Here is an 11,153-nt window from a genome sequence, read left to right as displayed (position 1 = left end):
ACAACATTTCTGATAAATATATGTGAATGACATATTGTTGATCGTAAATAATGTAGAATTTTCTGGAAAGCATAAAGGAGTATTTGAAAGGAGTTTTTCAAATAAAGACCTCGGTGAAGCTACTTACATATTGAGCATCAAGATCTATAGAGACAAATCAAGACGCTTCATAAGTTTTTTCAATGAGTACATACCTTGACAAGATTTTGAAGTAGTTCAAAATGGAATAGTCAAAAAAAGAATTCTTACCTGTGTTACAAGGTGTGAAATTGAGTAAGACTCAAAGCCCGACCACGATAGAAGATAGAAAGAGAATGACAGTCATTCCTTATGCCCCGGCCAAAGTTTCTATAAAGTATGCCATGCTGTGTACCCTACACTGAGTTTAGCAAGGGAGTACAATAGTGATCTAGGAGTAGATCACTGGACATCGGTCAAAATTATCCTTAGTGGAATAAGGATATGTTTCTCGATTATGGAGGTGACAAAAGGTTACGTCGATGTAAATTTTGACACTGATCCAAATGACTCTAAGTCTCAATCTGGGTACATTTTGAAAGTGGGAGCAATTAGCTAGAGTAGCTCCGTGCAGAGCATTGTTGACATAGAAATTTGCAAAATACATACGGATCTGAATGTGGTAGACCCGTAGAATGAACTTCTCTCACAAGCAAAACATGATCACACCTTAGTACTGTTTGGGTGTTAATCACATAGCGATGTGAACTAGATTATTGACTCTAGTAAACCCTTTGGGTGTTGGTCACATGACGATGTGAACTATGGGTGTTAATCACATGGTGATGTGAACAATTGGTGTTAAATCACATGGCGATGTGAACTAGATTATTGACTCTAGTGCAAGTGGGAGACTGAAGGAAATATTCCCTAGAGGAAATAATAAAGTTATTATTTATTTCCTTATTTCATGATAAATGTTTATTATTCATGCTAGAATTGTATTAACGGGAAACATAATACATGTGTGAATACATAGACAAACATAGTGTCACTAGTATGCCTCTACTTGACTAGCTCGTTAATCAATGATGGTTAAGTTTCCTAACCATAGACATGAGTTGTCATTTGATTAATGAGATCACATCATTAGGAGAATGATGTGATTGACTTGACCCATTCCGTTAGCTTAGCACTTGATCGTTTAGTTTGTTGCTATTGCTTTCTTCATGACTTATACATGTTTCTATGACTATGAGATTATGCAACTCCCGTTTACTGGAGGAACACTTTGTGTGCTACCAAACGTCACAACGTAACTGGGTGATTATAAGGGTGCTCTACAGGTGTCTCGGAAGGTACTTATTGGGTTGGCATATTTCGATATTAGGATTTGTCACTCCGATTGTCGGAGAGGTATCTGTGGGCCCACTCGGTAATACACATCACTTAAGCCTTGCAAGCATTGCAACTAATGAGTTAGTTGCGGGATGATGCATTACGGAACAAGTAAAGAGACTTGCCGGTAATGAGATTGAACTAGGTATTGAGATACCGACGATCGAATCTCGGGCAAGTAACATACCGATGACAAAAGGAACAACATATGTTGTTATGCGGTTTGACCAATAAAGATCTTCGTAGAATATGTAGGATCCAATATGAGCATCCATGTTTCGCTATTGGTTATTGACTAGAGACGTGTCTCGGTCATGTCTACATAGTTATCGAACCCGTAGGGTCCGCACGCTTAAAGTTCGATGACAGTTATATTATGAGTTTATGGTTTTTGATGTACCGAAGGTAGTTCGGAGTCCCGGATGTGATCATGGACATGACGAGGAGTCTCGAAATGTTCGAGACGTAAAGATCGATATATTGGACGACTATATTTGGATACCAGAATGGTTCCAGGTGAGATCGGGATAATACCGGAGCACCGGGAGGTTATCGGAACCCCCCGGGAGGTATATGGGCCTTAATGGGCTTTAGTGGAAAGGAGGGGAAAGGAGCAAGGGAGGGGGCGCCCCCCCCAAGCCCAATCCGAATTGGGAAGGGGGCCGACCCCCCTTTCCTTCCTCCCTCCTTCCTCTTCCTTCCCTCTCCCTCTCCAAATAGGAAAAGGAGGAGTCCTACTCCCGGTGGGAGTAGGACACCCCCCTTGGGCGCGCCTCCTCCCCTTGGCCGGCCCTCTCCTCCCCTCCTTTATATACGGAGGAGAGGGGCACCCCATAGAGACAAAAATTGATCTCTTAGATCTTTTAGCCGTGTGCGGTGCCCCTCTCCACCATAGTCCACCTCGATAATATCGTAGCGGTGCTTAGGCGAAGCCCTGCGACGGTAGAACATCAACATCGTCACCACGCCGTCATGCTGACAGAACTCCCCCTCAAAGCTCGGCTGGATCGGAGTTCGAGGGACGTCATCGGGTTGAACGTGTGCATAACTCGGAGGTGCCGTGCGTTCGGTACTTGATCGGTCGGATCGTGAAGGTGTATGACTACATCAACCGCGTTGTGCTGACGCTTCCGCTTTCGGTCTACGAGGGTACGTGGACACACTCTCCCCTCTCGTTGCTATGCATCACCATGATCCTGTGTGTGCGTAGGGAATTTTTTTGAAATTACTATGTTCCCCAACACCCATTTGAATGCATACGCAACCTCAAAATCTCCTACGCATCATATGGATAAAACAAATGCCTAACCATATTTTCATCCCACCTCCTAGGACCGCTCAGCATCAAGTCTGATACCCATTTAACTCTTGTCTTGTTCTTTCTGGTAGTAATTTTAAGTCCAGAAGATATTGGGAGCCAATTATCTCTCCAGATATTAATATTAGTCCCATCACACACTCTCCAAATGACTCCGGATTTAAGCAGATCCAATCGATGCGGAATACCTTGCCAAGTAAGAGAAGCTGACTGCGGGAAAACCGTATCAAGGATATGTCCATGGGGATAATATTTTTCCTTAATCACTTTAGCGCACAGAGATTCATGATTAACCACCAACCTCCAAGCCTGCTTCGCTAGCAGAGCCTGGTTAAATAATCTGAGGTCCCAGAATCCCATCCCACCCTCACCTTTAGGCTTAGTCATCTTATCCCAAGCCAGCCAATGAGTCTTCCTCCTATTCTCCTCGTCACCCCACCAGAAATTCCTTATGATCTGAGACAACTCCTCGCAGAGTGATGCCGAAAATTTAAAAATACCCATTGCGTACACCGGTAGAGCCTGCAGGATAGATTTAATCAAAGTTTCTTTCGCCCCACACGAGGCATATTTTTCTATCCAGTCCAATAAATTTTTTAGGGCTTTTTCCTTAGTGGACTGAAATTTACCAGCCTTCATTCTCCCTTGTGGCACCGGGAGCCCAAGATATTTATCCTCAAATCCCTCTGAGGTAATGCTTAGAATTACAATAACAGCCACTTGGACCTCCATACTACAATTCTTGCCAAACAAGATAGAGCATTTATGAGGGCTCAACAGTTGACCCATCCCCTTCTCATAAGTCGCAATAATATGTTAGTTATGGTCTTTGCCTTGATATCTCTTCATAGGAATGTAAAAACGAGGTTGGAGTGGATTCCTATAGTCAATTCCTTTGTATCAAATGAATGAATAATGCAATCATAGGAAAATTTTCAAGAGGCGCTAGTTATGGGAAGCCCCTGGATAACAAGAGCGGTATCAATAGGCATGGGTGGTCGAGACCCCTAAGGACTCTTAAATAGAACATTGATGCCGCTCTTTGTCTCCGGGGTGGCAAGGGTGTGATGGAGGCGGTAATGGGAGATGAATTTGGAAGCTTTTGTAAATGTGTGTTAACTCTGTAGCTACTATTGAGGCTAGGGCGCTCAAAGAGGGACTTATTCTTGCATGTCAAGTTGGATGTGCAAAGATGATAATCAAGTTTTTTTTTTGAAAAACCCCCCTATATTAATTAATTAATGATGTTATTACAATCATTCATTACAAAATTAGCCACACACGGCGGAACACTATTAAGAAGAATCCCATCAGATTTATTTATAAAGCTAAGCTTTGCAATTTCATGAGCCACCTTATTGGCCTGCCGATTAATTTTCACAATTTTAAAATTCTTGAGCATCCTCAATATACTCAAAGCTTCTTTCTTCAGATCAACGAGCGGAGACCTGTCAAGATTCTCATTTGCAAGGAAAGAACGGACAAAAGCACAATCAGTCTCCAAAATAATGGACTGGTGAAGAGTGATACCTATATAAAGGCCTGCCAGACAAGCACGTAGCTCAGCTTCATTCATGCTGCAACACTGGCCCAGAAAGTCCCAGGAAGAAATAATAACTTCACCCGATGAGATCCTTACAACCACCCCCACACTGGCCGCACTAATACTCTCCACATAGCTGGCATCGACATTGATCTTGATATAATCATCTGGTGGAGGCTTCCATCCCACCTGTTCATGTGATGTTGCTAAAACTGGTGTAGCACCTCCCATTTTCCCTTTGTTATTAGTAACAACCTCAACAGATCCGTGACTGGACGTAAAAGAAGACCAATAGTTTACCACAAAAATTGCAGAAGCAGCAATGGATTCCTTCCCTTTCCCAAAAATTAAATCATTTCTCAGGTGCCAGGCTCGCCATAATAGAAACAAAACTTGCTCTCTCTGTTGCAAGCTCAAAAGATCCAACAAAATCAATAGCCAATCTGGTCCTGAGAATTTGAACCACTCTTCATCAGGAATATTCCACGATTCTCTCAAGGCCAATCGCATGGCACGAGCCTTAGGACAAGTAACGATGGCATGAAAAGTGCTTTCCTCTTCTACTCCACAAATAGAGCACATACCTGAAGTAATCTGATGGTGCTTAACTCTATTGGTCTGGACGGCCAAACTATCGGTCGCGGCCCTCCAAGCAAAAATCCTTATCTTCTGAGATGATAATCAAGTTTGATTGCATGTAAGTTGCTCGGGCGATGCATGATGGAGGTTTTCCAACTACAAAAACTTCAACCATCCACTATGAATGTGTGTTCTTAGCGTGTAATTTTTTACATTTAATGATAGAGCATTGTCCTAGAGAAGGAAATAATGTAGCTCCCTATTCAGAGCCAATGTTGAGGGATACTAGACATCTGTCTCAACAAGGGTGGTTTTACTGTTTCTAGTTTGGTTGATGATGTAATTATTTTTTGGATCAAGAAAGTTGCCATGTTGGTCTTTCCTTAAAAGAACTAAAACCCTTGTTTAAACACAATATGTTGCATTAAAACAATGTGCGAAGTTAAATCGCTCGCCGTCGATAGGATACACATGGATCACATATGTCAGGCACATAGGCTACATGCCTATTGGCGTTCCCCTAGTTGCCAAGATGAGCTACCCGATTACAAACTCTAGGGTAATGCCCAGTCTTGTACTCCATGACTTACTGAGGATAGAAATTTTTAGCCAGTCAGGCACACATTGAGGTAGGGTAAGTCGAAACCATCATCATAGAGGATTTGTTTGAGCATAAGTGTATCGGATTTCAAATGGCTTTCCCAATTTTCAACTATGTCGTGAAACCAACTTCAGCCATAAGCACCTCTAATATTGTGCACTATCAATATTTGGGAGAAAACATGTAGTGAAGGTCCCCCATCCCCACCCTCGCACATGCGCATGATCCCCGAGCACAACCCCCAACTGCCATTTATCTCAATAGCCTTTGTGAGTGACATAACATTGATCTTGGTCCATTAGGTCGTTGGTGGCCTACATCAATTCCACACAAGTGTGTATGCTTCTCTTCGTGAAAGCTGTCAGCTTCTCCATCATAGCACCATAGCATGCTCTGGTGCTTGAGTAGGTCTCCCTATCCTCCCGCTGCCCCCCTCCGGATCACCTTGGCATGTTTGCATTTGAACAAGAGATGGCACATCCGTGCTTCTTCGTCGCATAATCATACCAAAAAGTCATAGATGTGTAGTGTCACATTTGTTCGGATAAAGAACCGCATATCATCGTTTGCAGATTTCACATTACACTACTTGAAGTCTCGAACTTCAGTTGGGCAAGTTTATTGCCTTCAATTGAGGGATCAAAATGTTTACTATGCGACTATGTTGACTGGCTTATTCTCACCGAATAACATCTAAAGTGTTGATCTTTTTAAAGGAAAGGAACTCGACAATTATTACAATTGTACTTTGAAGTGACGTGTGCGGCCATTCGTTGCCGCTGAGGCTAGATGGTGGGTGAGAGTCTGAGTTGTGTGAAGTTAAATGACGATGGCTCTTTATCTTGGGTGAAGTTAAATGATGATGAATCTTTTATCTTGGATAAATACACATCAATGACTGGGATGATCCACCATGGTATATATGTTAGGACCATCTTCTGGACTTGCAAGGACTTGTACGAGTGCATTCGAAGTTGAACTAGAAGTTTGTAGAGAAGGGCTAGATTTGACACTGCAATGATCCCTGCTCCCGGTAATTTTGGAATCTAATAGTGCGGCCGCAATATCGGAGATAAATCCAGAAAAATACGAGCACCAATGTCAAGTGTAGGACTAACCTAGTGGGCCGAAGATACCACTGTCTACCTAACCATCCAACCACAGGTTGGTTCGTGATGGTGATAGGGATATTGCTTGTATAGTTTTGCTTCTTGTTAAATCTCAGTCGATTGAGATTTGGTTATGTCTCAGTCAATGCTATACTCGCAAGATCTTTACATCGAGATATGTGCAATTTTTTCTTTTCAGTTTCTTCTTCTTTCTTTCTTACATGTTTTGTCACTTGACTGAGACTTCGTTACTGAGACCTAACTAAACCCTTGCTTGTAATAAGTTTGGTAGAACGAAGTACTCTTTAGCTGCGAGCTAGTTTCTTATGGTAGGTGGTATGTTCGCATCATGGTTTGGCTGGGTCCTGTCTAACAAAGTTAAAACCTACCAAAGTAGGGGATTGTACTCTACCAAGTGACTAATACATCTCCGTTTACGCCCCAAAAGAAACTTTAGAAGATGTATGGAAAATAATTAATCCAATTCAGTTCATTATGCGCAACTGTTTGCAAATGACAATGTGATTCCATTAAATTAATAACTTAACATTGCAATCGTTTTCACTTTTCAAGTTTCAACAATCTGTGCCGAGAGTGCATGACAATTAAACAATAAGAAAAGAACACATTCTTCGCCCTTGACATTTTTTTAGGAGAAAGGCTGGCGCTTATTTCATTAAAATCCGGAAAACAAAAATAGAACAAGAACTATTCATAAAAGAAAGTAGAAAAAGGAGAAAAACTCCCACACATGACTCCATCACCAGCATAAAGGCCAGCCCAACTTGCTCATGATCTTCCTTGAAGTTAAGATTGCAATGTCGAGCACAATTCGGAAGGTGTCGATGAAGATCCGCCTATTCTCCTTCCAGCGTGGTTGGTAATATTTGGGAAGGGAAAAGGAGTTTAGAGCAGCGAGTTGTGTCGAGATTAGACATGAGATGAGTCGTTTTGTTCCTAATACTCTTTTTGGCGCATGATAGGAATTATGTGTGAGAATTTAAGAAGAAACTGTATTCCCTTGTTTGGTCAGTAAAAATTGATGCGGAACTAGAAAAGGAAAGTTAATGTAAGTTATGATGAAGGGTTAAGATTGACTCACTAAAACAATTCTCTTCCAACTCTTACCCCGTTCCCTGTTAATAAAACGGTGGGAGTTGGAGTCTCAAGCCTCATAAGGCCATGACTATTCCCTTATGAATTCCCAATCCCCCTGACCAAACAATAGGTTTAAAGTCTCATACCCCTTCAATTCACATTCCCTAACTCTAATTACCGTCAACCAAACACGTTGTTCTTTCAAACGTTTCACAAGACATAGTTAACCACTTAGCCAAACCCTTTGCGAGCAACAACATCTGATCCGATCAACAATTTTCATGTTCGAATAGACATTCACGCCAGTTACTGATTTGATCAACATTTTTTTGCAAAATTAGCTTTCCTATTCACTTATACACAATGCACTCCTAGGTCCTAACCCGTTACTGAAGTTGAACTAGGAGCACAACATTCGTTTCTTCCGACAACATGCATGTATAGGTCATTGCAATGATCCATAAAGAAGAAAACTCAAACTAATAACAGCTCTTATTCTTGCAATAACCTCGCTGCGAGCACTTGCTTCTGTCTGGATCAAACAAAAAATTTCAGAGAGGCGTGATTCTGGATTATGGTTCAGCCGAACCTATGGTCGACGTCGTTCATCCTGCTACATGTGGATCCGCGTCATGCATTGTTTAACATGCAAACAGCTCCCATCATGTATTTTTTAATCAATCATGCACGGATTCTTATGAAAAGTGTTCAGAGATCAATGGTGTCGACTATAGGTTCGGCTGAACCACGGTTCCGTATAACATTTTCTAAAATTTCACAGTTTTGCTTCCAATTTTCCATGATTAGAGCGAGATTGTTGAACGACGAGACCGGAGATGATCGATGATGCATTTGGAAAATGGCCCATAAGAGTAGCAAGAATTTGATCACCCATGTTGATGTTGGGCCGGCAACATCGTGACGGCGTCCATGAACTCCTCGTCGGCGACGAGCCTCTCCATCGCGTCAGGCGCGATGCACACCTCTAGGGACATGCTCCCTCCCCGATCCGGCCCTTCGTACACCGTCGCCTTCCCATCAATCTTGCCCTCGCGGCCGCTACGCACGGCGGCCGGCTTCCCCCACCCAAAGTCGTTCCCGAACACGTCGAACCGCGGCGAGCTCCCGGTGATCAGCGCCGCGCCTCCGGACATAAGGCTCCCAAAGTACCGGAACTGCGGCTCCCTGGTCCAGCTCTCCAGCCACTCCCTCACGGACTCCTCGTCGAACGACGCCACGGCGCGGTTCAGCTGCCACGCCGTCCAGCCTAGCCCCCTGCCCAGAATCTCGCCGACGGTGCAGCTCGCCGTGCCGGGCACTAGCGCGTTGCCCATGTATCCCGGCGGTATGCCGCTCAGGCGCCCTCGGCATCCGACGGCCAGGCTGTAGGACGTCTCCTTCCCCGGCGGGAGGCGCCGCGCTCGGGAGACCGCTCGCCACAGGTGCGCGAGCAGGGCCTGGAGAGAGGAGATGGTGGCGGTGGCCGTGCCGGCCATCTCGTCGTTCGCCCTCGCCTTGAGCTCCTTGACGCTCGCGGCGGAGAAGGTGAAGAAACACTCTTGCATAATCGGGGGATCAAATCGCCGAACGACGTGCTGCAGCTTGCTGAAAGGCAGGGGGATCGGCACGGGGCTGGCATCAGTGAACCACCTCCGGTGCACCCGCGCGGAGATCGCTCTTAGGTCGCTGGTTGCTCCTCCTCCCCGGTTGATCTCCGACCAAGCGTTCAAGAACTCCCAAAAGACAAAGCCGTCGCCGACGGAGTGGTTCAACGACACGCCGACGAACACGCCGTCGGCGAGCTCGGTGACCTGCGCCGACAGCACGGGGAGCGAATCGACGGCCGCGTCCGCGCCAAGCACCCCGTTCAACGGGAACAAGGCCCGGACCACCGATGACGGGGTGTACACCGAGCCGGCAATGTCCGCGACGGCGACGCCGGGCGCCGTCGCGTGGACGAGCTCGGCGCCCTCCCCGGTGCAGCGCAGCCTGACGTCGACTGTCCCGTCGCCCCGCTCCTCGACGGCGAGACGGCCGGCCAAGTGGTAGTACCTGCCCAGGGCGCGCGCCAGGGACGACGCGAGGGTGCCGACGAGGCGGTCGCCGCCGGCGGGAGGCGCGGGCAGGAGGAGGCCCTTCTGGATGTAATCGACGCTGATCAAGCGGACGTCCCACGGCGTGAGGTGGATGTCCTCCGGCGGCGGCGCGTCGCCGATCGACGGCCGGACCAGTCGCCGGGACACGGCCCGGACGGCGCCAGCGGCGCCTCCTGCTTCTTCCATGTCTATGCTCGTTCACTGGATTGGATCTGCTGATGCGACACCCACTCGGACCATTCAACATGCTTTCTTGTCCGGTAGTCATATGGAAATACTCGAATCATAAAGCTACTACCTCCCTTTTATAATATAAAAACATTTTTAAAGTAAAGTTATACTAAGATTGAGACTCTTATTTTAAGTCGAAGAAATTAGGACATATGCTCTATGTGAACCGTTCTCATGACATCTTCAACACTGATCACCGAATTTTCACCCGCAAATGTTCTACCAATATTTGGCCGGGTGCCGATCATCCAACCATGTTTCTCAAATTTAGACCATAGGCTATGACTAGAGTCATGCAGGCCGAGATGGAAAATAGATGAGTAGAAGGTGTGCGCCGTGGGTACACGTGCTCCAACTCACAGTAGACCGGCCGAACATCTTGGCAAAAAAAAATTGTTTATGTGTTGTGGGGATTCGAACATTGAGACTGATTTGATGATCCCCTTAGAGGGCTAAATGTGTTCGGGCCGAACATTTGAGGATGTTTTGTTTTTCGCGTCGGAGACGCCTCTATCCCCTGCCTCGTTGGGCATCTAAGAGCATCTTCTTCAATAGGGGGATATATTAATATTGTGAGGATACCATATACACCCATCCTCTACACCAATAAGATGTTCGAAGACATCCAGGATGTAAACAACCAAGAACAAAATAAAAAAGAGAGAAATGAAGAAAAACAAAGCCCCGTCGCGGTGTACAACCACTCGCAACAGAAGCACTCTAACCACCACCAAATACAACACCCGTACTACATACTAGGCTCTCCAAAACCAATGCCTTCAAGAAGAAAACAATGCATAAGCATTGTCGTCGCCCGCTCGAAGATTTTGGGTTTTCATCCCGAAGAAAGACCAAGTTTCCAAAACAATTCCTTGAGAAATGCCATTGCCAGGTACAACCAATGAAGGCCAGACCTTAGGTTTTCACCCTGAAAGTCATGGCTCTGTACTCGAGGAGCACCACCAAAAATGCAGTCCGCCTGTGTTGCCACCCCCGCTTGCCAAGGCTGCTGCTGCAAGTCGTCGAACGCCCGACACACAGGAAGAACTTGTGCCGCATCGTCTTCAACACAACCAACACTCTCTCTGCCAAAAACAAACCTCCGATCGTAGCCGCCATGTCTTTCTCCATTTCTGTCACTTCATGGAAATCTATATGAAGACATGTCCCATGGTGATGACCAGAAGAGGAAGCTTCGTGCCTCGCCCAAAAAGGGTGTGCA

The 11,153-nt window shown here is 45.5% G+C and overlaps 1 protein-coding gene across 1 annotated transcript; it reads right to left on the bottom strand.

The window, feature by feature from the left end:
* Window positions 1-7,925: 7,925 nt before the first annotated feature.
* Window positions 7,926-9,950, bottom strand: LOC125520865 (putative acetyltransferase At3g50280). The gene has a single exon (XM_048685908.2). The coding sequence runs from the start codon at window positions 9,884-9,886 to the stop codon at window positions 8,492-8,494; it is 1,395 nt and encodes a 464-aa protein (XP_048541865.2). The 5' UTR covers window positions 9,887-9,950; the 3' UTR covers window positions 7,926-8,491.
* Between the last annotated feature and the right edge of the window lie 1,203 nt (window positions 9,951-11,153).

This window comes from Triticum urartu, chromosome 1A, assembly GCF_056163025.1.
Source record: "Triticum urartu cultivar PI428250 chromosome 1A, HENAU_Tu73, whole genome shotgun sequence".
Lineage (NCBI taxonomy): Eukaryota > Viridiplantae > Streptophyta > Magnoliopsida > Poales > Poaceae > Triticum > Triticum urartu.
The sequence above is the reverse complement of the archived record's forward strand: the minus strand, read 5'-3'. Positions and strand labels throughout refer to the sequence as shown.